We start from the raw sequence: 26,944 nt of genomic DNA, 5'->3' as shown, positions 1-26,944 counted from the left end.
TGAACGAACACGACACGACGCTTTGCGATGACGCACGCCACTTGGCGCCTCATGCTCCCCCACACGTTTTACCCCAAGGACATCTCTAGCTGCAAATGCACCTTCACGATGGTCGGCGGCTGTAGATTGCGGGTGCGCGTGTGATGAAGCCAGGCTGTCCGGGTGCAGGCGGGCGGTGAAGTCAAGCATCGGTCTCGACGTCGCAGCGCAGGATCCAGCTCTGGTCTGCGAGCACGCCGCGGTCGCGGATGACTGCAATGGGTGTCAGCGAGAAGCAGGCGGGCAGACACAGCTGGCCGAGACGCACGTATTGTGTACTGGGAGGCGAGGCAGAGGTCAGCACTGTTTGGAGCGACAGCTGCGCCACACTCACCTTCATGCACCACCGCGGCACGAGGCGCGCGTTCGCCGGCAATGGCACCGGCAGCCGATCTGCAAATTCGGCGAGCAAAGTAGGCAGCGTCTCCTTTGGCAACACATCTGCGCCAGGACGATCAGCACGCGCTTGACGAGAGAAGGCAGCAGCAGGCAGGCGCAGAACTCACCATCGCCGTCGTTGCCCGTGCCCAGCTCCGTGCCGCGCTCCTCGCACCACTGCTTCAGCTCGCGGTCCCACGAGCACGGCGTGCGCATCTTGCCCACGTCGATGGTGACGAGCGAGGGCGTGCGGTACGCCGACGCCTGCGTGTGCGCCGAGCCGTTGGCCGCCGGCACGTCGGCGAAGATGACGCGCAGCGAGGGCAGCGAGGCAGACGCCACGCCGAGCGCGGCAATCCGAGGAGACGGAGAGAGCGCCTGCGCAACAGAAGGTCAGCAAGTCTCTCGCATGCGCGGGTGTGTCCGGACCCTGCACGTTGCTGTGGCCTCGTCGTTGCAGTAGGCGCAGCAGGAATGCATGCGAGGGCCAGTGAAGAGGCAGCGGCCACGCGGGCCAGCACTCACCGACCACGTTCTCCGCACGAGCTCTTCGTCTCCACTCGGCGCCGGCTCGCCTAGCCGCAAGAGTGGAAACTCGAGAATGGCCGTGTCGACCTGCTCGATGCCCGTGCTGGCCTCGAGTGCCTGCAGCGCATCCTCGACCAAGGGCGCCGCGCCGCGCTCCTGGCTGCCTGCGGATGCCGAGAGCAGGAAGAACTTGGCCGTCACGTCGAGCGCCGAGCGGTCTGCGCCGGCCGCACACGGGTCCGGCGAGCGGTCGGCGGCGATGGTGTCGGGATGCGGCAGCGCCAGCGTGCCGTCGTCGCTGAAGTGGTAGGAGATGTATGCACGCTCGTCGTCGTCTGCCGGCGCGACGGGCGGCGCGAAGCCTGGCCGCGGCGTCAGCTCCTCCTCCTCCTCCGAGTGACGCGCCTGCTGCTGCTCGGCCTCCTCGTTGGGCCCGCACGGCGCCTGCAGCGACGGCGCCGCGGCCCAGTCCTCGACGTCGCCGTCGAGGGCAAAGTGCAGCGTCTCGTGGATGGCGTGCGAGAGGGCGCCGAAGGCCGACGGCTTGAGCGGGCGCGAGGCGTCGTGCGTGTGGAAGAGCAGCGAGCGCAGCACGGGCGGCTGCGAGGCGCTCATCACGAGGCAAGAGCGGCGGGAAGACGTGGAGCGGGGCAGGGCACGAGGACGCGAGCGGGGCAGGGATGCGCCGAGCAACAGAGAAGCGCGCGCTGAGACGCAGTGTGGGCAGATGAACGGCAAGAGAGCGCCTCGGAGCGTAGCGAGCGGAAGAGAGCAGCGGACGCGGTGCTGTGGAGCAGAGGAAAGGGAATCGGCGCGCCGCGCCTGCGCGTGAGCACGACATCCACATCCGGCGGCGCAGCGGCGCAGAGAAGCCTTACGGCCGCGCCGGGCTGCGGCCTCGACCGCGGCGTGCGCCAGTCGGCGAGGCGTGCGCTCGCTCTGCTGCAAGGGCAAGCTGCTTCCTCGCCGGTCTCATCACCCACGCCTCGCCGTAAGTCTCCTCTCTCGAGCGCTTCTCGTCTGCACACGCATCGCTGCCTCGTCTACAGCGCTGCGCCGCACCAGCAAGCCGAGGCGGCGTGAGACCCGCACAGCCCCGGTGCCTCGCCTGCTCCCCTGTCGTGTCGCTCTGTGTTGCGCTGTGGACTTTCAGCTGTCGCAGGCCCATTTGCTCCCATTCTTTTCTCGCTCGAGCGTATCAGGCGAGGAGCAGACTCGTTGCGCGACCTCGCTCGGACACTTGGGAACGTGCGTGACTATTCGGTCTCCTGCTCACTCTCCCGCTCCCGCTCTGCTGCTTCCTTCTCCCTTGCCGCGTCTCCCTCCTCGTCACTGCCATCGCTCCCATCGCTGTCCTCACTCTCGCTCTCACTGCTGCCGCTCTCGTCGCTCCCGCTCTCGCTCTGCGACGTCAGCTCGTCCTGCTCCTTTCTCGCCTGCGCCGCCGCCTTGCGCTCCAGCTTCTCGCGTGCGCGCTGCTCTCGCTCCTCCTTTTGCAGGCGCTTCGGCACATCGCCCTGCATGACGCGCGCGAGTGCGCGCTGTGCGCGCTCCTCGAGCGTCAGCTTGGGCCGGCCGCGCGGCTTGCGCTCCTTGGCGCCCTTGTTGTTCGGCGGCGCAGGCGGCGCCAACGGCAGGAAGCGGATGCGTGCGGCCGACGTCGAGGGTGCGCGCGAGAATGCGGCGTCGGAAGGCGTGGGCGCCAGTGGCAGCAGCGCATGGCTCGTGGGATGTGGCGAGCCTGGCCAGCGTCTGCGTCAGTGCAACGTGCCAACGCGCGGCAGAGCAGAAGCGAGCGCTCACTGTGCGTGTCGTACAGCAGAATCTCGGAGCCCAGCGCCTCGTCCCATGCGCCGGCGAACATCGAGGTGCCGATGGTCAGAAAGGGCGTGTCCGTCTCGAGGCCCTGTGGCAGAGAGTGAGCCTGCGTGCGCTTGACGATGGGGTAGCCGCGGCATACATGCGCGTCGCCTCGTCTTCGCCAGTGTGCTCTGTGCTCTGCCACCAACGCCGCCATGCCTTTGCTGCGCTGCACCGCGCCCGCCGGCGCCACTCACGCTGATGCTGTACTCTGCACTCGACTTGACGAGCTTCTCCACGGCGGGCCCGAGGTCGAGGAGCACGACGTGCTCGTGCTCCTCGTACTCCCACTCGCCCCACTCTGCGTCCTCGTCCGCCGCCGCTGCCGCCTCCTCTTCCTCGCCCGGCTGCCAGCCCGTGCCGCCAGGCGCGTCTGCAAAGGCCGGCACGCGTGCGCTGCCGCGCTCCAGCAGCCGGCGCGGGCCCTCGCTGTGCGCGTCGAAGGCGCCGGCCGCACTGCTGCTGCCCGAGGCGTGTGCCTGCGTGTGCGAGCCGGAGCCGGAGCCGGAGCCCGATGCGACGCCGTCAGCGCCAGTGCGGCGCGATGCGGGGCGGCGTGACTTGGTGGGTGCCATGGCTGGATGGTGGTGGAGCGGAGCGAAGGCGAGTGGGGTGCTTGTGCCTCTGTGAGTGCCCGCGAGGCGCGTCCGTGCGCAGTGCGAGCGTGGGAACAACACTTGAGCATCTTCGTGTCCTGCGCCGGCCGGTGCACCTCAGCGTCTGCCGACCACCACCTCCTCTCTCTTCCTCGCTGCGCGGCCACACGCACAAGCATGGCGCATGCGTCGTCCGCATCGCCGCTGCTCGCGCTGCCGGCCGTGCCGCTCGTGACGCCGCCGCCGGGCCTGCTAGGCGCACTGCAGGCGCTCGTGCAGCTTGCTGGCCGGCATCTCCCTGGCCCGCTCGATGCCCTGGCGCGCAGCCTGCTCGGCGAGGTGAGTGGCGCGGGCGCTGACAGAGAGAGGGAGTACACAGAGAAGTGATGCTGCGGCTGCAGAGATGCAGCAGGGGTGCAGTCGCCGAGGTGGGAGCACGCACTGGGTAGACGCCGCTCCATGCCATGCCGCCGCCAGCGCCTCGCCTTCGCGCTCTGCTGACGGCGCCTCTGCAGCACTGCCACTCGCAGCTCGTGCTCAACGCCAGCTTCGGCGCCACGGCCTGCCTGCGCCTGCTCATCTCCAAGGCGCTGGGGCTCGGCATTGTGCTCTTCGGCAGCATCCTCAAGCTGCCGCAGATGGCCAAGATTGTGCGCGCGCACTCGGCGCGCGGCGTCAGCGTCGAGATGTACGCGCTCGAGGTCGTCGCGTACACCATCAGCCTGGCGTACGCCGTGCGCCTCGGCATCCCGTTCAGCACGTACGGCGAGAACGCCAGCCTGACGCTGCAGAGTGAGTGCTGGGAGGGGCAAGGGCGGCTACGGCGGCGACTGCGGGCAGGGGCGTACAGTTGAGGGCCGTCTTTCGGTGTCTAGAGCGATACAGCCAGATCCCGTAAGGGTCAGAACGGGCCGCAGCGCGGAGAGCGAGCGGGTCTGGCCATCAGTCGCTCAGCCAGAGGGCGGGCTTCGATGCTGCCTTGATCTGTGTCAGGAGCAGCGCGTCACTCCTGCATGCCCTGTCACTGACTCCTCTGTGCTCAGACATGGTCATCACGCTGCTCATCCTCTACTACGCGCCCCTGCCGCGGCTGCAGCGCGTTCTGCCCGTCTCGCTGCGCCCGCCGCGAGCGCGCGTAGCAGCAGCGGCAGTCATCATGCTGCTCTTCTCGCTGGCGCTGGCGTCGCCGACGCTCGTGCCGCCGGGCGCGCTGGCCGTGCTGCAGGCAACGACAATTCCCGTGTCGCTGGCGAGCAAGGTGCCGCAGATGCAGGAGCTGGCGCGCCGCAAAGAGACGGGCCAGCTCAGTGCCGTCGTCGTCTTTGCCCAGCTGGCGGGCACCGTGGCGCGCGTGTGAGTGATGCGGCGATGTGGGGGCCTTGCAGGCAGATGCAGGAGATGCGCGGTTGCCATGCATCGTCCGCTGACATGCTCTCTCACGCAGCTTCACCACGGCCACCGAGACGCACGACGCGCTGCTGCTCTGGGGCTTTGCGCTCGCCTCGCTCTTCAACGCCGTCATTGCCGTGCAGTACGTGTGCTACTGGAACGGCGGCAGCAGCGGCGGCAGCAGCAGCGGCGACGGGCGGCTGCTGCCCTCGGCGCACGCACACAAGTGGGAGTGCGACGAGCGGCCGCTCTCCCATCCGCTCTCGCAGACACAGAGCTGGGGCCATCCGTCCGCGCCGCCGCCCGGTGCGCACGCGGTGCAGCTCGGCGTGCCGGGCGCCGGCGGTGGTGCAGCCAAGACGGCGCGCAAGCTCGACTGAGCCCGCCCGCGTGCTACCATAGATGTGTGTGCTGTCACTGCTGGGCTGCCCAATATCACTGTATTGCTAGACTGCGGGCAAGGGGCGTGCTGGGCAAGGCGGGGAAGGTCCGGTGCCCTGCTTAGTCAGCAGACGCGCCGCGCCCACCGGCGCCGCCAGAGCGCCGCCCGAGCGCGCCGCTGCTGCCTGCTTCTCGTCCACGATCCCCTCGCCGCCCATGCCGCAGCCGTCGCCGTCGCCCAGCCTCGGCAGCGCGGCCGCCGCCGCAGCAGGCATGTCCGGCAGCACGCCGTCGCCCGCGCCGTCGCTCAGCGGCACGCCCGCGCAGGCGCCGCCGTCGGCCCTCTCGCGCCTCTCGCTGCGCGACAAGCTGCTGCTGGCGCAGGCCGTGCACCACGTCGGCAGCGTGCCGCCGGACTGGGCGCGCGTCTCGGCGCTCATGCTGGCGCACCCGCTCGTCAAGACGGCGCCGCGCATCGAGAGTGCCGCGCGCGCCGGCTTCACCCTCGGCCGCGTCTTTGGCTCGCGCGAGTGCGAGCGCGCCTGGGTCGCCCTCATGCGCACCCACGCCCTCACCCTGCCCGACGGCAGCGACGACGCCGTGCCGCCGTCGCCCGGCGGCAGCGGCGCCGCAGCGTCGTCGTCGTCGACGGCCGCACGCGCAAAGGAGGCGCGCGGCCTGCCGCCGCGCACCGACCGCGCCAGCCAGCTGCTCCTGGCGCAGCGCCTCTACGCCGAGCGCATCGACGAGCTGCGCGCCGTGCTGCGCGAGCGCGAGGAGCGCTTCCAGTGCGTCGTCTCGCTGTCCTTTCCCGCTCTCTCTGCTGACCCTCCACCCACAGCGAGCTCGCCGCCGAGATTGAAGCCTACTCGTCCGGCGCAAAGGACGCTGCACTGCAACTCGAGCTGCGCAGCCTCGGCGCGTCGGGCGCCGCAGCCAGCCCCGCTCCGACGTCGAGTGCCGCGGCAGCGGGCGAGGATGTGGCCACGCCGCCCACTGCGCGGGCCGTTCGTGAGCGCGTCCGCAGCGCTGCCGCAGAAGGCCGGCGCGGCGCCAACGAGCCCGAGTCTGCGCCACGGCCTGCTGCCGCTGCTCCGGGAGCTGCGGAAGCAAGTGCTGCCCCGGCCGCCGCTGCATCGCCTAAGGCTGCCCCGACACCTTCCAAGGATGCAGATGCGCCAGCGTCGAGCTCGGCCAAAGCGGCCGAGACCCAGGCCGACGAGGCTGGCCCGAGTCGCAAGGGAGGCGAGCAAGCAGCCCAGGACAAGAATGCTGCAGCACAGTCTGTTGCCGCTGAGACTGCGGCTGCCACAAAGGCGAGCGGTGCCCGGCCCGAGCCTGAGGACGAGGAGATGGCTGCGCCGGAGAAGGACGCCGACGCTGCGCCCGCCGCTGCGGCCTCTTCGTCACGCGCTGCCTCGCCCCTGCCTGTCTCGGCACCCTCGACGCCGCGCCGCTCGCGCTCGCGCTCCGCGTCCGCGCCGAAGTCGGCACAGCGCGAGAAGGAGAAGCGCGCCAAGTCGCCAGAAGCCGAGTCGAGTGCGCAGCGCGCCGGGAAGCGGAAGCGCGCCGACGAGCGAGATGCAGCGAGCAAGGAGGCCGAGGCGCAAGCAGCCTCGGACAATGAGGCAGAGGTAGAGGAGGTGCCGCGCAAGGCACGCAAGCGCGGACGTGCGGCTGCTTCAGAGACAGACGAGCGCACACGCGAGAGCACGGCAGAGACGCCTGCCGCGCAAGCAGACGCTGCGGAGGAAGAGGAGAAAGAGGACGAGGAGGAAGACGCAGAGCCCGAGCCAGAGCCGGCACCGAGCACGCGGAACAAGACACGCGCGACACGAGGCAGTGCAGCCACGCCAACGGTGAAGCAGGAGGAGGAGACGCCGCGCCGGACGCGCCGCAGTGGACGTGCCGGCACTGCTCGCGCAGGCAGCGAAGAGGCTGCCGCCGCCACGGCATCCACCTCAGCGACACCCGCCTCTGCGGTGCGGCGGCGCGGCGTGCGCGCCAGCGCAAGTCGCGAGGCGTCGAGCGTGCGCGACGATGCGGCTGCGGCTGCAGCCGGCGACGACAGCGAGCGTGAAGACTCACCTGCGCGGCGCGAGACGAGCAAGAGTGCCTCGCTTTCGCCCGTCTCCGAACGACGAGGCAGCACCCGGCATCGGCGCGGCAGCACGAGCGGCGCCAGCCGTGGCCGCGCAGCCAGTGCAAGCAGCAGTCGTGCCGGCGACGGTCCGTCTTCGACGCGTGCCTCGGGCCGCACCTCGAGGCCCGGCACCGTGATGGAGAAGGACGAGGTGAGCGAGGCGGAGCGCGAGCGGGCGCGCCGCAAGAACGATAAGATGCTCCTCATGCTGCTGGACGAGGTGGCAAACCACACGCACGGCAACCTCTTCCACAATCCCATCAAGGAGCAGGTGCGTCGCGCAGCGCCTTGCCCACGTCCCTCGCGCGCCCTGCTCACGCCGCTTGCATCACACAGGACGCGCCAGACTACTACCAGCTCGTGCGGCACCCGCTCGATCTCAAGACGATCAAGGCGCGCGTCAAGGAGGGCCGCATCGCCTCGGCATCGCAGCTGCGCCGCGCGCTCAGCCACATGTTCGCCAACGCGCTCATCTACAACCGGCCGGGCACCGAGGTGCACCGCATGGCGACGGAGATGCGCGATGCGGCTGAAGAGGTGTGTGGCGAGCGCCGCTTGCACTCGCACCGCGCCAGCTGACATCTTGCGCGTGCACAGATCCTCAATCGCTTCGAGCAGACCCAGACGACAGCAGCTCGACGATAGCGCGCCACAGGCTCACAGCGTCACCATTCTATCACCGCATCCATGCACGCTCGCATTCCATTGCGTGTTACCTTTGCGCATTAGATTAGAGGGATGCCTCAGGCCATCGCCGCGAGCGTGGCGGCGAAGCATGCCTGCAGCAGCAGCGGCCCGTATGCGAGCGTGAGGAAGGGCAGCGTGGCGCTGCCGAAGACGTGCCAGTCGCGCAGGCCGGCAGCCAGCAGCTGGCGCGACGCATCGACGGGCGCACAGCCGCGCGGCGTCAGGTCGATGATGGCGAGCAGCGGCCGCAGGAAGGACGGCAGCGCGGGCAGCGAGCCGCTGTGGCACGCCTCGAGGACGGAGTCGAGGTCGAGCAGGAAGAACGTCGGCTGCAGGACGGGCAGCAGGATGTGTGCCTGCACCAGCAGCCAGACGCGCCGTGCGGCTCCGACGTTGTTGCCGGCCGGGATCGCCAGCGTGAGGAAGGCAGGGGCCAGGGCGATGCCGGTGAGGAGTGCGAGGGAGAAATTGAGCACCGAGACGCAAGCGATGAGCATGCCGGCCTGCAGCAGCGTGAGGGCGTGCAGCGTGCGAGCAAGCGAGAGGCGACGCAGAGTCTTGGCCTCGGCCTCACTGCCCTCGTGCGCCTTGGGCCCAGACGCTGCATCGGCGGACGTGCGGGTGCTGAGGTGCGAGAGCAGCAGCGGCACGAAGATGATCGAGAGCGCCAGGACGCCCATGCTGCCGACGAACGGCACGCAGGTCTGCAGGTCGTGCGTCAGAGGCGCACCTTCTTCTCCTCGCGCCCGGCACACTCACAAAGTATCCATCGCGTGCGCACTCGAGCGACATCGTGGTGGCGAGCTTGAAGACGGCGCCTCCGAGCGCGTACGCCAGGAGCACGGCGAGAAGCGCCAGAAACGTCGGACGCGAGGTGCGCGACAGCGCTTGCCGCAGCTGCTGCACGCCTTGCGGACCGAGTACGGCACCCCGTGCAATGGCGCCGCGCACCAGGCCGGCGAGCTGTTCGTGCGCCGTCTCGCGCGCCAGCGGCACGTCTGTCGGATGCGGCAGGCCTGCGCGAGCGACGAGCGAGGCGGCGCGCTGGTCGGCCGCAGCGCCCTCGGAGGCCCAGAGCAGCAGGCCACGCAGCGTCATTGCCAGCGACGGCACAAGCGCGACGGGCAGGAAGGTGCCGAGCTGGATGAAGCGCTGCGGCGAGGTGAGCAGGTAGAAGAACTGCGAGTGGTGCAGCCGCTCGAGCAGGTTCGAGTAGGTGCGCAGCACGCCTTCGGTAACCCTGTGCCGCAAGGAGAGGTGAGCGCGTGTCGTCTATGCCTTCCAAGCGGAGAGCGACTCACCGGCCGATGTTGTAGAAGCCATACGGCCCGTCAGCTGGTGTGGCGTAGATCGTGTAGGCATCGATGTGGTAGCTGCACACGCAGCGTCAGCACAAAGCGGCAGGCCGGCGCGACGCGCGAGACGCACCGGTGCAGCAACCCATGCACGCCGCTCGGACGACCACCAGCAGCACGCCCGATCTGAGTCACAGCATTGCGCACGCCCTGGAGGTAGCGCAGTGCCGCGCCCTGGCCCATCGCGCCGCGCTCCATCTGCTCGCCCAGCCAGCCAAGCGCCGCGCGAGCCTCGTCTTCGCGCTGACCGTCAGGCCGCGGCGCGTCGAGCCGCACCGGCACGCCGTCCTCATGCGCAGCGACGTGTGCGAGCGAGATGAGCGCGTCGAGATTGGGCAGTGCGCCATCGGCTCCCTCGAAGAGCAGCTGGATGTCGGAGAAGGAGTCGGCCGGGTAGTCCAGCGCAACGGCGTTCCAGATCTGCGCGCGCGGCAGCTGCAGTGCCTCGGCCCCGAGATCTGCATGAAGAGTCAGCGCCGGCAGGGCTTTGCAAAGCGTAGAAGCCACTTACTCGACTGTGCGCGCCCGTAGTACTCCGAGATGAACGCCTGCGTGCCCTCGAGCTCGCCATCGGGGAAGACGAAGATGAAGTCCTTGGACCAGTTGGAGAACTCTGACAGCGACAGAGGCGTCAGCATGACATGACCGCGACATCTATGGTCAAAGGAGAGCGCAGGGCTCGACTGCGATGCCGCCACAGCTCCCTCCACTCCTCCCTTCTGCCGCTCCAGTCCCGCACTACTCACGTCCAGCCCAGCGTGCCCACGCGAGCATCGCAGCGATGCCACGCACGTTCCGCCGCGGTCCGCCGTCAGCCTCGGCAGCCGTGCGTGCGCCTTGGCCTCGCTCCGGCGCCGGGTTGCGCGCGCGCGACAGCCACGGCGCCAGAAGCAGGATGGCCTCACGGCCGTCGGCGCGCGGCGCTCGCAAATGGCCATAGGCGTTGATGCCGTGCAGCGAGCGCGAGGCACCGTCGCTGGTCTGGCCGGGCAGAGCGAGCGAGTAGGATTGCACGTCTGCCGCGAGGCCGTAGGAGACGAGTGTGCGCTGCACGAAGGCCGCTCGGCTGTGGATGAACGGAGGTCAGTCAAGGAACGCGCATCAGAGCTGCGGGGAGCCTGCAACGCACGCTTCAGACGACTCGGGCAGCAGCGCTATCTGCGAGGCCAGGTCGTCGGCCCACGACACGGCCTGCCATGTCCACTCGACGCGCGTCGAGCCGGGCGACAGGGCGTTCTCGTCGACGTACGTGCGCCGTGTGAAGGGCTTGTCGGGCAGCGGCAGCAGCAGCGCCAGCGGCAGCAGCAGCAGCATCAGCAGCGGCAGCTGCGCCAGCGTCACGCGCCGGGCGCTGCGGCGCCGCAGCGGCGCGGGCGGCAGCAGGGCCAGCGTCGTGCTGACCTCGTCGGCCGAGGAGTGCGACGAGGCGCCCGACGCTATCCGTGCCGGCGAGGCGCGGGCCGACGAGGCGCGCGGCGGCGAGAGCGAGGCGTCTGCACCCTTCCGTCGCCGCGAGAGCGAGGCGGGCGGCGTCGTGGCGCTCGACGAGGCCGCGACGGGCACGCTCTGCTCTTCTGCCAGCTCTTCATCCTCGACGAGCTCCTCCTGCTCGGGCTCTTCGGGCTGCAGGTCGTCCTCCAGCTCGGCCTCTTCCTCCTCTGCCGCCAGTACCGGCACGGGCGAGAGGCGCGCCGAGCGGCGTGGTGTGGCCGTGGCGCTGCGGGCGGCGGCACTGCGCGGGGTGCGGGGCGTGCGCGCAGCGGTGCTGCCGCCGTCGCCCTCTGCCGCGGCAAGGAGCGCCGAGAGGGAGGGCGCGGGCATCGAGGGCGGCGGCGAGGCCGAGAGGCGCGCAGAGCGGCGCGGCGTCGACATGACGGCGACAGCGACGCTTGAGTCGAGCAGCCGGGCGTGGTGGAGCAGGTGGAGCGGCAGCAAGTGTTGGCGGATCGGTGCGCGCGTCGAGAGGAGGCGGGGCGCGCGCGTCTGCGGCACTCGGGACTGGGCGCGGCGGCACGTGCTCCAGCCAAGGCGGCGCCGTTCTTCCTCGGCACGCCGCGCCAAAAGCTGCACCGCCTCATGCCTCTCCACCCCCACACCATGGCCAAGAAGAACCTCGCCTCCGCCCTCGCCGGCCAGAAGGCCCGCGCCGCCGCACGCGCCAAGCAGGCGGTCATCGACGAGGCTCTCAGCCGGAAGGCCGCCAGCATCGGCGCCGCCGCGCGCAAGCAGGGCGCCGCCAAGCGCGCGCCGACCGGCGAGGCAGCGCCGCTCGAGGGTGCTGGCGACGGCGACGACGAGAGCGCAGCCGCCGCTCCGGCTGCGCTCGACAAGGGCAAGCGCCGGCAGCCGCGCGCTTTTGAGCGCGACGACGCCGTGCTGCTCGTCGGCGAGGGCAACTTCAGCTTCACGCTCGCGCTCCTCTCGCCGCCGCACGCCCACCCGCCGCACCTCGTCACCGCCACGGCGCTCGACAGCGAGGCCGAGTGCTGCGCCAAGTACCCCGACGCCGCCGCACACGTGGCGCGCATCCGCGAGATCGCCGGCCGCGACGACGTCGTCGTCTTTGGCGTCGACGCCGGCAACCTGCAGGCCAGCAAGGCCGTCTGCGGCACGCCGGCGGCCGAGCGCCGCTACAGCAAGGTGTGGTGGGGCTTTCCGCACTGTGGTGAGTTGGCGCGGTGCGAATACAGCGCCATTGCTGCGGCAGAGTCTGACGCTGCTTCGTAGGCGCCGGGCACAAGGACGAGTCGCGCAACGTGCTGGCGAACCAGCTGCAGATCCTGCGCTTCCTCGTCTCCGTCGCGCCGCTGCTCAGCCGCGGGCCCAAGCCGGCGTACGCCTCAAAGGCGACGGCAAAGGACCGGCGCCGCAAGCGCGATGCCGAGGAGGCTGACCTCGACTTTGAGGCACCGAGCGCGGATGAGGACGAGGCGGGCGTGAGCGACCTGTCCGAGGCCGAGGACGAGGCGGAGCAGGCGCTGGCGGGCTCGAGCAGCAGCAGTGCCATCAAGCGGCCCTTTGTGGCGCCGCCGCGCGCCGGCTCGGTGCTCATCACACTGCGCAACACGACGCCCTACACGCTGTGGGACGTGCCGCTGCTCGCCAAGCGCCTGCCGCTCGTGCTGCCGGCCATCGCCAAGTCGGCGCCAGCGCTGCCGCGCGGACAGAAGGCGCCCACCATCGCCGACGTCACGGCCACGTTTGGCGCGCGCCGCTATGCGCTCTGGCGCAGCTTTGAGTTCGAGCCCGACGAATGGCCCGGCTACGAGCATCGCCGCACCGTCGGCTGGATCGACGGCGTGAGCAAGGGCGCAAACGAGGACCTGCGCCGCCGTCCTGCGCCGGCCGCACCGACACCGCCGACACCCGGCGTGCCGGGACGCGGCAAGGGCTGGAAGGAGGGCAAGGCAGGCGGCGGCGCGGCACAGAAGGAGCGCGCATCGAAAGCGGCGGGCGGCGAGTGCCGCACCTGGGAGTTCGGCACCGAGAGCGGCGTACACGACTCGGCGAGCGGCGGCGGCATGGGCGGCAAGGGGGTGAAGCGACGCAAGTAGACACGGACACAGCATGCTCTTGATAATTGCATTCCTCTCCAGCACAAAGAGCGGCTCAGCCTAGCCGGCTGATGTCGGCGCTGGTGGCCTTGCCGTCGAGCAACAGCTCCTGCAGCACCTTGCCCGTGCCCACTGGGTGTGCCGGATGGTCAGCGTGGCTGCACCGACACGAGCCTCGTCGCTACTCACAGCCAAGCGTAATGCCCCAGCACGAGTGTCCCGCAGCGACGGCGAGGCCGCTGGGCCCGTCGTATGCCACGACGGGGTTGCCCGTGCCGCTCGAGACGGGCAGGTAGCAGGCCTGCTCGGCGCGCACCTTGGCGCCCGCCGACGTGGCAAGCACCTTTGGCGAGAGCACGCCGGCCTGCTCCAGCAGCTGTGCCGTGGCCTTGCGGTCGGGCTCGACGCGTGCAGTCGGTGCGGGCAACGGCACGTCGTCGGTGCCTAGTGGGCAAATGAGATCAGTCGTGGGCTCGGCAACGCGCGATGCGGCAGGACTCACCGCCACAGACGTAGACCGTGCCGTCGCTGCGCGCGTACACCTCCGGCGATGCCGCCTTGGACCCTTTCCCAGCGTCGAAGCGCATCTCGGTAAAGAGGCAGTGGTTTGTCGTCGGTCCGGTGCCCTCGATGATGACGCTGTGTGCGCGCGAGCCGTCGATGTGCTTCGCGTTCTGCACGAACTTGGGCAGCGAGGCGTCGCGTGTGGGAAAGAGCTTGGAGAGCAGCTTGCCTGTCCATGGTCTGTGGATGTGGCTCAGCAAGAGAAGCTGCCAACGTGCAGCTTGCCCGCTCCTCAGACTCACCCAGCAGCAAACACGATGTCCGTCACTTCGCGACTCTCCTTGCTGCCCTTCTCGCTCCAGCTGAGGCTCTTCACCTTGCCGTCGTGCATCTCCACGCCGTCAACCTGTGCATCGCAGCGGATCTCGACGCCCTCCAGCTTGGCCGCCTCGCCCGCCAGATACTCGACGAGCAGGCCCGGCGTCACCTGTGCCGTCGAGCCAGAGCCGCCGAGGGACGCAGTGGAGGAGACGTGCGCGGCATCGACCCAGTCCAGCGCCTTGGGGCACTTGGAGCGCGATTTGGACGAGTCGAAGTTGAGCGAGAGCGTCTGTGCGAAGCGTCAGAGGATTGCACCGAGGCGGGTGGCGACTTGTATGTGACCCTGCAGCAACGGCACGAGAGTGCTGCTGCCGCTGCGGGCCGGCTATCGAACATTATGCTAGCTCCAGAGGGCTTATGCCCATCCTTTACGTTCCAGCCGTCCTGATGCCCTGCCGTGCCATGCTGCCTCGACGCCGGCGTGCCCGCTACTCACCTCGACCTCGCGCCATGCCCAGCGGTGGCCCTCTGCGCGGCCGAGCTCGGCGTGCAGGCCGAAGCTGAGGTCCGCCAGGCTGGCGGTGGCGGCGCCGTGCCAGTCGCGCGCAAGAAAGCCGCCGCTCTTGCCGCTGGCGGCGTTGGCCACGTGCGGCGCGGCCTCGAGGAGCAGCAGCGTGCTGCCCGGCGCCAGGCGCGCACGCGCGGCGGCGAGGTAGTGCAGCGTCGACACGCCGATGATGCCGCCGCCGACGATGGCGATGTGGCGTGGAGGAGCGGACATGGTAGGAGACTGGGTGGTGGTGGTGGGGTGTAGCGAAGAGCGGCTCCGCCACCGAGCCCTGAACTGGACGCCGACCCGAGCGAGGCGTGGTGGAGGCGGCAGGCGTGGGAAGCGCTCCCACGCCGTCATTCCCGGCTCCCGCACGACACGCCTCACCGCCGTGCACTCTGGCTGCGCCGCCGCGCTTGGCACGGCAATCATTCCCTCTCACCACCACAGCCCTCGCCTGTTGCGCCCATCTCTCGGCCCGCCTCGCCACAGCACACTCAGCATGTCCGACGCAGCTGCATCGCCCGCCGAGGCCAGCGGCAGCCGCAGCCGCAGCTCCAGCGCCGCCGCAGCCGACGCGCCGCGCGCCGCATCTCCACACGCAGCGCCGTCTGGAGCGGCAGCGTCGGGCAGCAAGGACGCAGCCGAGGCAGGCGAGGGAGGAGAGTCTGGGAACGAGGAGGCGGAGAAGTCTGGGTCGGAGTCGGCGGAGGACGACGAGGCCGGCGACGCACCGGCTGAGAAGCAGACGTCCAGCGCTGGCAAGGGCAAGGCCAAGATCAAGCCGGGCGAGCCGCACTCATGGCAAGCCAGTGAGTCTCGCATCGCGCATCGTCACACTCTTCCACATGCTCACACGTGCCGCAGTCTGGGCGCCAGCGCAGTCGGCATACTACTTCTGGAACGCCGAGACGAACGAGACGACGTGGGAGAATCCGCTGGAGGTCGACGAGGCGGCGGCAGGGAGCTCCACGGGCACTGCACAACCAGCAGCTGCAGAGCCGTTGACAGACGAGCAGCTGGCGCTGTCGGCCGGCATCGATCCGGACCTGGCCTTCCTCGACCCGACGCTGTACTCGGCACAGCTGGCGTCGGCCCGCGCCGGTGCCGCGTCTGGGCCGTACGGCGCGGCCGGTGCCTTCGACGCACGCACAGGCCGCTTCGTGCCGGCGGGCAATCTGGGAGCTGGTGCCATCAACGATCCGTCACGCCTCTCGCAGGTGGCACGGGCTGGCAGACAGGTGCGTATGATGTGCTGTGCGCATGCGACGCAGCGGCTGACTCTGTGCTGCACAGATGGAGGTCTTCTTCGACGTGGCGCAGTACGAGCAGCAGCGCGCGCAGGACCGTCTGGAGGAGGGCGATGGGCCGCGCGGCGGCAAGCGCAAGCTGAGCAAGAAGGAGCTCGAGTTCTACCAGCAGCGCAAGCGCGAGAAGAAGGCCAAGCGCTACCTCGAGAACTGAGCGCATGGGGCCAAATCAAACAGAGTCACGCACGATGGGCCTGATGAAAGCGCAGCGTGGCGTTGTCATTCTAGAGATCCATCACGAGCAGCCACCGGCGCAGCCGCCGCGGCAGCCCCAGCACGAGAGGGGCTGCACGCCCGCTTCCCGCAGCAGCAGCGCCACGATGGACGCAAAGCCCTCGCCCAGCACAAAGCCGGCGCTGAGCACGAGCAGCCCGACGGGCGGCAGCGGTGAGACGCCTCCGGGCCCGCCACTGCTCTGCCTCGCGCCCGAGTGCTTGGCGTTGCGCGAGATGTAGTGCTGCGCGAGCAGGCCGCCGGCGAGGCGGGCGATGCTGTAGTTGGGCTGCGTCGTTGCTGTGAGTTGCGGGGCAAATGAGCACGCAGGCGAGCGTACGCACAGTGTTCAGGCCGAGGCCGACGGCAAAGGCAATGCCGTTGGGCAACAGCGGCGCCAGGCGCTCCCAGCGTGCCACTCGTTGCACCGTGTTCCGCGAGCTGAGCCGAGCGGCAGCGCGCCGGGCAGCCAGTGCCTTGAGCGCGCCCATGACGGCGAAGAGCGCCGCGGCGACGATCATGAAGCCCGAGACGTTGCGCGGCAGGGCGCCGGCGTTGACGAGGCGCGCAAAGTTGAGCCAGAGACGCGCGGCCGGCGCGGGCATGTCTGGACCTGGGATGACATACGTGCGCTCGTAGAGCTTGTATGCCAGCTGTGCGGATAGAGCGATGAGCCTCTGAGCGCAGTGGCGGCCGAGAGGCGACTCACAGTCGAGATGACCACGCCTGCACTGCTGCCAACGAGCTGCCCGATGAACTGTGCGCGCGGCGAGGCATGCAGCAAATGGCCGGTCTTGTAGTCCTGCATCAGCTCGCCGGCCTGCATCGCACCGGCCTCGGACAGGGCGCCGCCGACGAGGTTGGCGAGGATGTTGCCGGGCGAGAGCAGGGCGAAGACTGTGGAGCAGATCAGCAGCTGCACTCGCAATGCAAATGGTCGGGCTCTGAGACGCACCTAGCTGGCTGAGCTGCGAGGTCGTGATGAAGAATCAGGATCGCGTGCTGTAGCTCGGCAGCACGAGTGACTCACCTTGCCGAGCGCATTGACCGGGTTGAGATCCGTGGCGCCGAGAGAGCGGCAGGCGAGCACGGAGAGCACGCTTGCGATGGCAATGCCAGCGACGACGGTCCAGACGCGCACGCCCTGCGCGCCGAACAGCAGCACGAGGAAGGCGACAGCGAGTGCCGTGGAGAGCGCCAGGCCAATGAGCACCCAGGTCGTGGGCGTCTGCCGCTCTGGCGGCTCGTCCTCCTCCTCGGCGCTGCCGGCGCCGCGCGATTGGCTTCTGGAGCCCTTCGGCGTGGGCAGAGCAAGCACGAGCAGCCCGACGAGAGACTCGGACGTCATGATGGCCAGGCACACCCAGAGGATCCACGCTGATGTCGCGACCGGGAGCGTCAGAGCGTGCTGTGCAAGTGCCGGTCAGGCGGCAAGACTCACCGCGGCCTCCAACGTCTGCGTCCATTGGTAGACCGTCAGTCCAGCCTCGATGTGTGGCCAGCGGGCTCAGAATTGCCCAGCCAACGAGTGCACCGGCGAACATGGACGCCGTGGTCGGCAAGCCCATGATTACACCTTGTCCACTGAAACGCAGAAGCTCAGAGACGTAGCGCTCAGGAGCAAGACGCTAAACTCACACATAGGACAGCGATGGCGTGAGCCACCAACCCCAGGTGCGAGCTAGGTTATGCGCCGGCACGAGCACGTCAAAGACAGGGATGGCAAAGATGACTGGCAGCCAGTACGCCGCCAGCTGCGCAGTGTCAGGATTTGGGAAGCAGTAGGCATCGTCCAGACGACGCACCGTGACAGCAGCACTAGCAGCGAAGCTCCACCCAAGCGGCTTCCAGCCATCCTGCAGCTCCTTCTGCTGCCGCTCGCCCTCCGCCTCATCGTCGTCGGCCTGGCGCTGCTCATCGGCACGTGCCTGTTCCAGCGCCTGTGTCTCCTGCTCCGACGGCCGCTCGTCCCAGTCGAGCATGCGCTCATGCTCGCCGCTGCCGCGAGCCGGCGTGGCAGACCCTCGCTCGTCTTCTGCTGCGGCGACGGGTGCAGCACGGCGCAGAGGCACGCGGTGCAGCACAGCAATGAGCTGCGCCGTCGCTGTCCCCGATGGGAAGCGCAACGCCTCGCGCAGGATGAAGGGCACTCGCAGTGGCGCAGCAAAGCAGACGCCGAAGCTGCCCACAAGTATCAGCGTGTGCCCTAGACGGTGCAGCGGTCGCACTCACAAGGCCATGCTGGCACTCCACATGAGCAGGTGCGGCGTGTCGAGGCGCAGCGGCACGGCGCCGTCGCGCGCCGGCTCGAGCAGCGAGAGGGCGGGAATGATGCCGATGAGGCCGGCGGCGAGCGGCATGCTGCCCAGGCTCACGGCCGTCGCCTGCAGCACGGCGTTCTCCTGCGGCGAGAGCTGCGCCGTCTGGCCGCGGCGCACAAAGTAGCGCGCCAGGGGCGCCGGCAGCGGCGGCACGATGCGCACGAGGCCGTACCCGACGAGTGCAGCCTGCAGCGACGCCATGGTGATCCACGATGACTGCAGGCCGAAGTAGAGATTTGTGAAGGCGAGCAGCGTGCCGACGGCGACGCCGCCGAGGAGGGCGCGTGCGGTGAGGTCCGGCGGCAGTGCGCTGCGGCTGCTGCCGGCGCCGCTGCGGCTGCTGCCGGCGTGCTGGCGCTGCTCGGCACGGGCGGCGCGGCGCTCGGCAGCGGCGCTGCGGCGACGCTCGTCCCAGGCCGACGTGGGCATGGTGCGTGTGCGATGGCGGTGGTGGGACGAGGACAAGGAGGGGCAGCGCACAGCGTGGGACAGGAGGCGCCTCGCAGCGCCGCTAGCGCGCGCAAGGCCAGCGCACCTCCACAGCGTCCCCGAGTGCCGGGCCGCGCATCTTCTGCTTTGGTCAGACGGCCTGCACCACCACCGTCACGCTCACCACTCCTTGCACCTGCTCTCGCCCGCAACAGGACCCGCACTCCGCATCGCCTACCATGTCGCTGCCTGCTCAGCTCGCACGCAGCGCCCGCGCCGGGCGTCTGGCTGCCGTGGCCGCACCCGCCGCGCGTCTGCCGCACCTCGCCGTCGCCTCGCGCCTGGCCGCACCATGCCCGGCCGCCGGCAGCAGCCGCAGCAGCCTGCTCGCCAGCCGCAGCGCAGCACCACGACACTACTCGTCCAGCTCGTCGTCTGCACCGCCGGCCGCCGAGATGCCCGTCTACCACGACACGGCGCATCCCAACGGCATCTTCTACCACGTGCTCTCGGCGCAGCGCATTGCCCTCTCCTACCTCGCCGCGCCGCCGCGCTCGGCCAGCTCGCCCGCCGTGCTCGCGTCGTTCGAGCTGCCGGAGCACATCGACGAGAGCCAGACGCCGGCACAGCTGGCGCAGGCACACGCAGACGTCATGGAGGAGAATGCGGCGTTCCGGCAGCTCATGCACGGCGTGCTCAAGGGCGCCGCGGCCGACGACGGCATGCTGCAGTACGAGGCGTACCTGCGCAAGAGCGGCTTCGCCCACGTCGCCGGTGAGTGGAGCGTTGCCCGACGCAGCAGCTGCCGTGCTCATGCTCCCAGCACACAGACCAGCGCGAGCAGCTGATGCCCGGCCGCATCCCCAATCCCGAGAACATCCTCGCCATGATTGCCTTTGAGGACCAGGAGCTCGTGCCGGCGTCGTATGCGCCCAACGACGTGCACCGCTTCGTCACGCGCGAGCTCGGCGTCATGGCGCTGCGGCCCGAGTGGCACGACCGCGTGCGGCGCGCGTGCGAGGAGGCGCAGGCAAAGGAGGGCGCCGCGCAATGATCACGCTGCAACTCAGGAGGCGCAGGTGTGAGACGAGCTGAACTGCTGAACGTGTGTGTGTGTGAAGACGAACCATGAGCGAAGACAGATGAGGGTGCAGGTGGCACGGGTGGTAATACATGGTGGACGACGGACAGGGAACGAGAGCGGGCAGCGCGCACGGGGATCATGGCGGTGCGCCAGACGGCGAGCGGCTCTACTGCTGGTACGCGAAGCCGTAGTTCTGCATCGGCAGGCCGTAGTTGGCCGCCGGGGCCTGCAGCGACATCATCTGCTGCACCGCGTGCTGCATCGCGGGCTCCGGCGCCGGAGCGGCAGCGGGAGCAGGAGCGGGAGCGGCGATGGCGCGGCGCGGCGCCTGGCGCGCCGGGCTGGGACGGTAGTCGTCGTCGTCGTCGTCCATGGGCACGGCGCGCTTGCGCGTCGATGACGGCCCCTGGATGCGGCAGCCCGGGATCGTCTGCGCGTTGAGCCAGTCGCGCAGCAGCGCGTTGACGTTGTTGTTGAACATGACGTCCTTGACGCTGCCGCGGATGAATGTCGTCATGTTGTTGATGAGCTCGCTGAGCTGCGCGTGCGTCGCGCCGGGAAAGCGCCAGATGGCCAGCGCCACGTAGCAAAACTCGATGGGCGCGAGGTACTTCTTGAGCTTGCCCTTCGGCAGCACGCACGCGTTGTACTCCTCGTCGTTGGCGAGGAGGACGAACTTGCTCATCGTCTTGCGGATCGTTTCGCGGAACGACTGCTCCGGCAGAGTGTTGCCCAAATCCTGCGAAGCAAGGCGAGGGTGAGCGCTTGGCAGGCGCAGATGACGAGCGTGTGGCTCACCTTTAGAAAGGTCGCAATGATCCCGGATAGCGGAGTGTAGCGGTCCTGCGCGTAATGGATCACGTAGAGGCAGATCTGCGCCATGAGCTGGAAGTCCTTGCCACGGTCGAGCTTGGCGATGTGCTGAAGGTTCGCGTCCTTCTCGTCGAAGAAACGTTTGACGAGCTCACGGAAGTAATCGCCCCACGGACCCTTCACGGCGCCCAGCTTCTCGGCCGGCGAGAGGGGCACGCCCATCTGCACGCGCGAGAACATCTCGCGCTCCTGGCTGTCCAGCAGGTCCTCGTACTCGATGACGGCGATCTGCAAATGGCCGTGTGTGTCAGCGATCACGCCTCACGACGAGTGCATGCTGCGGCCCGCGCCAACGTGCGGCGACACTCACCTGCTCCATCTCAAAGGCGCGGCGCATCTTGGTGCTCAGCGCCGGATACTGCTTCTCCTCCCTGTTCTCGTGGAACCAGATCTTCTGCTTGGTGCCCGCCGGGCGCAGCGGGATGACGTTGCTCATGAAGTTGAAGATCGACGAGAGGCGCTGCTTGCCGTCGATGCACACGGAGCACGTGTCGCCGTCCTCGTTGGTGCGCATCGAGAAGAGCACGGGCGGCACGTAGTAGTGGTTGATGATCGAGTCGATGATGGCGCTCTGCTTCTTCTCGGGCCACACGACGCCGCGCTGCCAGACGGGGTCGAGGTCGATGCTGCCAATCTCGAGCATCTCGAACAGCTGGCGCGCCGAGTAGTTGGTCGAGCGCGGCTTCTTGAGCGCACGGCTGCGCAGGAGGCCGCCCTTGCTGTCGCGCTCCTCGGGCTCGGCCGTGCCGCCGTTGACAGTGCTGCTGTCGTCGTCGTCGCCGCGGAAGAGCTCGTCGTCGTCCGACATGTCCTCCTCCTCCTTGGGAATCAGGCCGAGACGCTGCTTCGGCGGCATGGCAGCAGGCGGCGCAGGGGTGCTGAGCGGACGGTGCTGCTGGCACGAGCGCCTGGCTGCAGGCGGCGTGAGCTGGGTGCGCAGGGCGCGGCGCGGGCGCGGGCACGCACTCGAGGGCGGCTGAGTTGCCGGGGCGGCGCGGAGCTGCGTGCGAGGCAGCTGCGCGGGACCGTCTGCGAGCGCGCGCAGGAGAGGTGTGAGAGACGGCTGGAGCGGCGACGGCTGGCGCAGCGGGCGATGGAGAGGCGCAGCGAGGGTGTGGTGGAGTGGACGACGGGAGGGCGATGCGGCGCGGCTGCGCCTCTTGTGGCGCTCTTTATGGCCGCATGCGCGCTCCGCGCAGCAACTTTCAAGGGCGCCCGGGCCGCGCGCACGCGCCGCCACGCGCCGCGCCACGAGAAGCACAAGGCACGCAGCGGCAGCAGCACCGCCAGGCGAGGTCTCCTGCTGGAGGTGACTGGACAAGCATCAGCTAGGCAGTGCACACCTCCTGGACAGGTGCTGCAGCAGGCCACCAGCAGCAGAGAATCTTCACCCAGGCAAGCCCAAGCTGGATAGGCCAAGCAGGATAGGGCAAGCTGGATAGGCCAAGGCACAAGCCAGGAACCAGGCACAAGGCAGAGCCAAGGCACAAGAGCAAGGCCAAGGCCCAAGCAAGGCCCAAGGCAGGCTCAAAGAAGGTCAAGTCCCCTCTCCTCAGCCCCTATTCTGATCCAGGGGGGCCCAAGGATGGCCAGAGGCCCTCCTCTCAGCCCCTATTCTGATTGCACGTCATCGGCCAGTCTGATCCTGACTCATGCCAGGGGTCCACCGCTGCCGTCTCTTCCAGCACAGGTTCTCGCACGAAGACATGATGGAAGGGTGCGCACAGCGGCAAATCTATTGCGACACGGCGTACAGACAGGAGCATCGCTCGGCGTCACGTCAGGGTAGTAGGGTCAAGAAGGGCGGGCGCTCGCACGAGCGTGGCGAAGGCCGCAGCCAGGAGCGCAGCGCCGGCGGCAGTCGAGCCAGCGAAGCATCGCTCGGCGTCAGGCTAGGAGGGTCGCACAGAAGCACGGGCGCTCAGAGCAGCGTGGCGAAGGCCGCAGCCAGCAGAGCAGCGCCGGCGGCCGTCGAGGCCGCGACGGTGAGGCTACGGGCGCCGTCGGGGTTGCCCGAGCGGTTGCTGCCGCTCGTGTTGCCCGCGCTGGTGGCCTCGTTGCTGGATGCGCTGCTCGAGTTGGCCGGCGTCGTCTGGTCCGCGCTGATCGTGCCGTTGTTGCTGGCGAGCGCCTCGCTGGTGCCGTTGCGCACGTTGCTGGGAATCTTGCCGTCCAGGAAGCCCGCGCCGCACACCTGCGACACACCATCGGCGAGCTCGGTGTTGTTGCGGCGGAAGCCGGCGCGCGTCAGGTTGGCGGCCGAGAGGGTGAGGGCGGAGAACTCGGTGTACAGGGCGTGCGTGCAGTCGGTGCACAGACGCTCCTTGCCCGCGTCGAGCGAGGAGATGAGCTCCTGCTGCGCCGTCGTGTTCGTGATGGCCGACATGACCGTCGACACGCTGACGTTGCGCCCGATGACGTCCTGCAGCGTGCTGGAGAGAGGTGTGAGCGGAGGGCTTCTGATAGTGATGTGACGCCACTCACGAGAGCATCTCGGTCAGGCAGAAGTCGCCCGTGCTGGCGTCCTGGAGGCACATGGCCGAGCGGATCTCGGCGTAGTTGTCGATGGTGAACTGCGCGAGGCGAGGCATGAGCATGCGGTCGCTACTGCTGGAACCAAGCCGGAAGAGGGGCGTCTTCGTCGCATGGTCGCTGCGGCCTGGTACACAGCGCCGAGAGGAGCGCCATCACGCGCAGGCAGAAGCGGCATGCCTCGCCGAAAGCATGCTGATGCTGAGCTGCGCGCATACGGTGGCGCCAAGCGCAACGCGGCGTCGTCCACGCGGTGCGCAGATGCACGCGCGAGATCGGGCTGTCCCATGACGCGCGCCACACCGTCTGTCGACGTCGGCATGCATCCCTCGCTCCTCCGTCGAGGGCAGGCGCTGCACTCTGCCAACAACGAGCGAAAGGCTGCGCCTGGGCGAGCAGTCCGAGAGTCCGAGTGCCTTGCCGTGCGCGCTGCGCTGCCACAGCATCCGCACCTCGCTCTGCAGTCGTACGACACTGGCTCGGCCACTCACCTGCACGGCGTTTGCGATGTTGAGGGCGCCGTCCTGCGGGATGTCCTGCGCGCACTCGCCGTCGAGCACGCCGCGCGCCTGCTCGAAGAAGCTCTCGGGGCACGCCGGCTTGCCGCAGAAGTCGCGCTCGAGGTACGAGTCGAGGGGCGCGACGACGCTGCTCGACGGCTGCTGCAGCAGCGGGCCGAAGATGGCCAGGGCGTCGTTGATGCCGAGGCACTGCCCCGGGTCGGCCGAGACGAGGCCGGCGAGGCCCTGCAGGCAGCCGGTGCTGATGTTGAGCTGCTGCAGCGAGGCGGGGTCGAGCTGCAGCTGGGCCTGGGCGCCGCTGAGCAGCGGCACGGCGGCGAGGAGCGCGAGGGAGAGGGAGCGCAGCGACATGGTGGTGAAATGTGGTGGTGGGCAGGAGCGATGAGCGCCACCCTCCCGATGCCTTTATGGCCTCTGCTCAGCCCACCATGGGCCGGCCTCGAAGCGTCGATAGGGGCGGCCGAACAGGTCCTCGCCGCGAAGCCAAGCACGAGGGGACGACGGATGACGCAGCGGCGCGGCTCGGCGTGGGAGCGGCGAGCGTGCCGCGGCCGAGACGGCGAGGACGAGGGCGAGGGCGAGGGCGAGGCTCGGCGCAGCGTCACCACGCGGCCGTCGCTCGCTCGCGCCGCGCGGCGCGCCTGCCTCGCTGCCGGCGATCTGCCTCCGCACCCGCCACGCCGCTCCACCACGCGGTGCAACCTCGAGGCCACGCTGTGCACAGCACCGCCACAAGCCTCGATCCGCGCCTCGTCGTCGCGCATCCATCAAGCCGCAAGCCATGCTCTCTCAGCGCCTCGTCCGCGGCGCCGCTGTGCCGCAGCGTGCGGTGCGCTGCCTCTCGATGGCCGCACCCCGCCGTGCCGCCCAGCCAGGCGTCGGCAGCAGCGTGCCGCAGCCGCCCGTCGTCGAGGCACCCACGCAGCCCCGCCTGGGCCGTGGCCTCGCTGCGACGGCGCTCCTCTTCGCCGGCTGCTTGTGCGTGGGCCGCGACATGAGCACGTCCGAGTCACGCTGACCAGCTCTGTCCGCCCAGCGTCCTGTTCAACCCCACGGTCGCGCGCGAGCTCGTCACCGGGCCGCGAGTCAAGGTCATCCGCCACGAGCAGCAGGCAGAGGCGTTCGTCACAAAGCAGAATGAGAGGCTCGTCTAGTATTTGCTGGTTTACAAACGCGCCCAGGAGGTCTGCGTGCGGAAGAGAGAAGGGAGAGGAGCGGTGTAGGAGGGAGAGCGAGGCTCGGTCGTGTCTATGGGGGGTGCGAGGCGCGGTAATTACAGCGGCGGCGATCTAGGCGACAGCGCGAAATAAGGGTCCTGAAGAGAGGTGGATGAGAAGAGAGTGGTGCGTGCGACGGCGACGAATGCGTGTGTGTGTGTGTGTGAGGTCCGTTGCTGTCGCAGCTCGGCAGGTGCGGCGTGCCGCTTAGGCGGCCATCTCGACCTCGCTGGTCGCCGCCGGCGAGACATCGCGGCTGGCCGTCTGGCGGGCGTCGCCCATGAGCGCGCGCATCGACATCGGCGGCGGCAGCGCCATGTTCGACGGGCTCGTCTCGCGGCTGTGCGCGATGGCCTGGCCCAGCGGCGGCAGCGTCGGGTGCAGCGAGGCGGCGTGGATGGGCGTCATGCTGAACGCGCCCTTGCCCGTGCGGTGCACGGGCGCCGGCACCGCCGCGGCGCTGCTGCCCGTCTGCTCCGGCACGTTCGAGAAGACGCTCGACGGGCTCGAGTCGGCGCTGGCCGCGGCGCCGCTGAAGCCAAACGAGCTGGTGCGCGAGTGCGACACCGACGAGTTGGCGCCGCTGGGCGGCAGCTGCATGTGTGCGTGGCGCGGCGAGCCCGGCGGGCTGTTGGCGGCGCTGGCCGGCGCACTGCGGCTGCTGCTGCGGTGCTTCGAGGAGCGGAAGCTGCTGCCGTGGCCGTGGCCGTGGGCACCGCCGTCGTGCGGGCTGCCGTAGGGGCGGAAGCCGTGCAGGTGCACGTGCTGGTGATTCGTGCTCGAGCCGACGCTGTGCAGGTTCGGCAGGTGCGTCACCGATGCGCTCGACGTGCTGAACGGCGACGGCAGCGTGCGCGACGAGGGATCGGCAGCCAGGCCAGGCAGGTGCGCGTGCGAGTTGCCGGCGCTCAGCGTGCCCGAGACGCGGTTCAGGATGTCCTCGACGCGCGTGCGGCGCCCGTGCGGCTCCTGCGGCGAGGCGCTGCCCGAGAGCGGCGTGAGGTGGTAGGCGCTGAGGCTGCTGAGCGCCGACATGCGGTCCTTGCGCCCCGACGTCAGGCTGCCCTTGCGCGAGAGGCTGCTGCTGCCGTGGATCTCGGCGTGCGCCGTCGACGGGCTCGTCGAGGCCGAGCCGGGCGTCGACGTGGCGCCGCTGCGGTGGCCGTCGTCGCTGATGGCAATCGCCGTGCTGCGCTCGCCCGACGTCGTCGGCGGAATCGAGTGGCCCGAGCCGCTGCTGCCCATCGACGAGAGCGCGCCCATGTTGCGCTGCGAGCCGAGCGAGGAGAGGTGGTGGTGCGAGTGCGAGTGGGCACGCAGCGAGTCGGCCAGCGGCGGGCCATACGGGTGGCTGCGGTGGCGGTGGCCACCGTGGTGGCCAGTGCTGGCCGAGTGCGACGGGCCGGCGTGGATGTACTGCGGCGGCGAGTGGTTGCCGCTGGGCGGCGAGTGCATACTGGACAGGCCGCGCACCGGCGAGCCGGCGCGCGACGGCAGCGGGCTGTTGGGCACCGTCTGGTGGCCGTGGAAGAGGCTCATGTTGCGCAGCGGGCCGAGCACCGGGCTCGACGAGGGCGTCCAGTCGGGCGCGTTGGGGTTGGGCGCAGACGCTCGTGGTGCGCGCGGATACGCGCCGCGGCCGTCCTCGCCGTCCGACACGTAGTCCTCGCTCATGAGGCTGTCGCTGGGCGAGAAGCGCGGCGAGTGCTCACGGCTGCTGGGCATGCTGCTGGGCGCCGAGGTGAGGTACTGCGGCTGCATGTATGCGCGGCCCGAGAACGGCGCGGCGCCGTAGCGCACGCCAGCGGGGTGGTGCAGAGGCTGCAGCGAGGCGGCGACGCGGGCGTTGTACTTGCCGTGGCAGTCGTCGTGGTCGCAGCCGGGCGGCGTGGGCTCGACGTGCGGCACGGGTGCGTTGTAGTGGCGCTGGACAGGGTAGCAGGCGTCGCTGGGCGCCACGGGCGGCATGGGCGCGCCGCGCGGCAAGTACGAGGGCCCAGCGGCGGCACCCATGGGATGCCGGCCCTCGCGCTCGGCACGCTGCATCTCGCGCAGCTCGTCGCTCGCCAGCATGGCCAGCGCCGAGATCTCCTCGTTGCGGCGCGCCGGCGGCTGGCCGTAGTGCTGCGCGTCGTGCGGGTGCATGGGCATGCGGCGGC

The 26,944-nt window shown here is 69.6% G+C and overlaps 12 protein-coding genes across 12 annotated transcripts; 5 read left to right on the top strand and 7 right to left on the bottom strand.

Annotated features, from left to right (window-relative positions):
• Positions 1 to 181: 181 nt before the first annotated feature.
• FA09DRAFT_359424 (hypothetical protein) lies at positions 182 to 1,732 on the bottom strand (the record flags this gene model as incomplete). Its single annotated transcript, XM_025745109.1, has 5 exons — positions 943 to 1,732; positions 546 to 795; positions 374 to 480; positions 308 to 317; positions 182 to 252 (listed from the first exon to the last, which is right to left on the bottom strand). Exons 1-5 carry the CDS (start codon positions 1,558 to 1,560, stop codon positions 182 to 184), a joined length of 1,056 nt encoding a protein of 351 aa, XP_025599670.1. The 5' UTR covers positions 1,561 to 1,732.
• A 154-nt stretch (positions 1,733 to 1,886) lies between these two features.
• FA09DRAFT_328788 (hypothetical protein) lies at positions 1,887 to 3,389 on the bottom strand. Its single transcript, XM_025741912.1, has 3 exons — positions 3,003 to 3,389; positions 2,749 to 2,851; positions 1,887 to 2,686 (listed from the first exon to the last, which is right to left on the bottom strand). The coding sequence occupies exons 1-3, from the start codon at positions 3,378 to 3,380 to the stop codon at positions 2,202 to 2,204; spliced, it is 966 nt and encodes a 321-aa protein (XP_025599669.1). The 5' UTR covers positions 3,381 to 3,389; the 3' UTR covers positions 1,887 to 2,201.
• Positions 3,390 to 3,777: 388 nt separating this feature from the next.
• FA09DRAFT_328785 (mannose-P-dolichol utilization defect 1 protein) lies at positions 3,778 to 5,240 on the top strand. Its single transcript, XM_025741911.1, has 3 exons — positions 3,778 to 4,193; positions 4,445 to 4,754; positions 4,846 to 5,240. Exons 1-3 carry the CDS (start codon positions 3,866 to 3,868, stop codon positions 5,168 to 5,170), a joined length of 963 nt encoding a protein of 320 aa, XP_025599668.1. The 5' UTR covers positions 3,778 to 3,865; the 3' UTR covers positions 5,171 to 5,240.
• Positions 5,241 to 5,387: 147 nt separating this feature from the next.
• On the top strand, positions 5,388 to 7,959 carry FA09DRAFT_337521 (hypothetical protein; the record flags this gene model as incomplete). Its single annotated transcript, XM_025744003.1, has 4 exons — positions 5,388 to 5,959; positions 6,013 to 7,585; positions 7,651 to 7,851; positions 7,912 to 7,959. The coding sequence occupies 4 exons, from the start codon at positions 5,388 to 5,390 to the stop codon at positions 7,957 to 7,959; spliced, it is 2,394 nt and encodes a 797-aa protein (XP_025599667.1).
• Positions 7,960 to 7,990: 31 nt separating this feature from the next.
• FA09DRAFT_328783 (Gaa1-domain-containing protein) lies at positions 7,991 to 11,268 on the bottom strand. The gene is made up of 7 exons (XM_025741910.1): positions 10,486 to 11,268; positions 10,103 to 10,422; positions 9,868 to 9,969; positions 9,430 to 9,814; positions 9,303 to 9,374; positions 8,761 to 9,241; positions 7,991 to 8,705 (listed from the first exon to the last, which is right to left on the bottom strand). The coding sequence occupies exons 1-7, from the start codon at positions 11,175 to 11,177 to the stop codon at positions 8,058 to 8,060; spliced, it is 2,700 nt and encodes an 899-aa protein (XP_025599666.1). The 5' UTR covers positions 11,178 to 11,268; the 3' UTR covers positions 7,991 to 8,057.
• A 184-nt stretch (positions 11,269 to 11,452) lies between these two features.
• FA09DRAFT_359419 (hypothetical protein) lies at positions 11,453 to 13,194 on the top strand (the record flags this gene model as incomplete). The annotated part of the gene is made up of 2 exons (XM_025745108.1): positions 11,453 to 12,021; positions 12,084 to 13,194. Coding segments are annotated over 2 exons (1,396 nt in total), but the record flags the coding sequence as incomplete, so codon positions are not given.
• On the bottom strand, positions 12,921 to 14,518 carry FA09DRAFT_328780 (FAD dependent oxidoreductase; the record flags this gene model as incomplete). The annotated part of the gene is made up of 5 exons (XM_025741909.1): positions 12,921 to 13,042; positions 13,100 to 13,354; positions 13,413 to 13,654; positions 13,717 to 14,024; positions 14,232 to 14,518. Coding segments are annotated over 5 exons (1,169 nt in total), but the record flags the coding sequence as incomplete, so codon positions are not given.
• A 204-nt stretch (positions 14,519 to 14,722) lies between these two features.
• Positions 14,723 to 15,842, top strand: FA09DRAFT_359417 (hypothetical protein). The gene is made up of 3 exons (XM_025745107.1): positions 14,723 to 15,097; positions 15,153 to 15,526; positions 15,582 to 15,842. The coding sequence occupies exons 1-3, from the start codon at positions 14,788 to 14,790 to the stop codon at positions 15,747 to 15,749; spliced, it is 852 nt and encodes a 283-aa protein (XP_025599663.1). The 5' UTR covers positions 14,723 to 14,787; the 3' UTR covers positions 15,750 to 15,842.
• FA09DRAFT_328778 (OPT superfamily oligopeptide transporter) lies at positions 15,790 to 18,569 on the bottom strand. The gene is made up of 9 exons (XM_025741908.1): positions 18,041 to 18,569; positions 17,614 to 17,989; positions 17,447 to 17,562; positions 17,250 to 17,392; positions 16,839 to 17,185; positions 16,764 to 16,776; positions 16,518 to 16,705; positions 16,153 to 16,461; positions 15,790 to 16,097 (listed from the first exon to the last, which is right to left on the bottom strand). The coding sequence occupies exons 1-9, from the start codon at positions 18,556 to 18,558 to the stop codon at positions 15,831 to 15,833; spliced, it is 2,277 nt and encodes a 758-aa protein (XP_025599662.1). The 5' UTR covers positions 18,559 to 18,569; the 3' UTR covers positions 15,790 to 15,830.
• A 1,239-nt stretch (positions 18,570 to 19,808) lies between these two features.
• Positions 19,809 to 21,323, bottom strand: FA09DRAFT_295363 (hypothetical protein; the record flags this gene model as incomplete). Its single annotated transcript, XM_025740115.1, has 3 exons — positions 19,809 to 20,381; positions 20,441 to 20,743; positions 20,826 to 21,323. 3 exons carry the CDS (start codon positions 21,321 to 21,323, stop codon positions 19,809 to 19,811), a joined length of 1,374 nt encoding a protein of 457 aa, XP_025599661.1.
• Positions 21,324 to 22,261: 938 nt separating this feature from the next.
• Positions 22,262 to 24,133, bottom strand: FA09DRAFT_359413 (hypothetical protein). The gene is made up of 3 exons (XM_025745106.1): positions 23,539 to 24,133; positions 23,000 to 23,088; positions 22,262 to 22,947 (listed from the first exon to the last, which is right to left on the bottom strand). Exons 1-3 carry the CDS (start codon positions 23,917 to 23,919, stop codon positions 22,437 to 22,439), a joined length of 981 nt encoding a protein of 326 aa, XP_025599660.1. The 5' UTR covers positions 23,920 to 24,133; the 3' UTR covers positions 22,262 to 22,436.
• Positions 24,134 to 24,412: 279 nt separating this feature from the next.
• FA09DRAFT_337512 (hypothetical protein) lies at positions 24,413 to 24,722 on the top strand (the record flags this gene model as incomplete). Its single annotated transcript, XM_025744002.1, has 2 exons — positions 24,413 to 24,546; positions 24,605 to 24,722. The coding sequence occupies 2 exons, from the start codon at positions 24,413 to 24,415 to the stop codon at positions 24,720 to 24,722; spliced, it is 252 nt and encodes an 83-aa protein (XP_025599659.1).
• Between the last annotated feature and the right edge of the window lie 2,222 nt (positions 24,723 to 26,944).

Source organism: Tilletiopsis washingtonensis (genome assembly GCF_003144115.1).
Source record: "Tilletiopsis washingtonensis strain MCA 4186 unplaced genomic scaffold FA09scaffold_6, whole genome shotgun sequence".
NCBI lineage: Eukaryota > Fungi > Basidiomycota > Exobasidiomycetes > Entylomatales > Tilletiopsis > Tilletiopsis washingtonensis.
The sequence above is the reverse complement of the archived record's forward strand: the minus strand, read 5'-3'. Positions and strand labels throughout refer to the sequence as shown.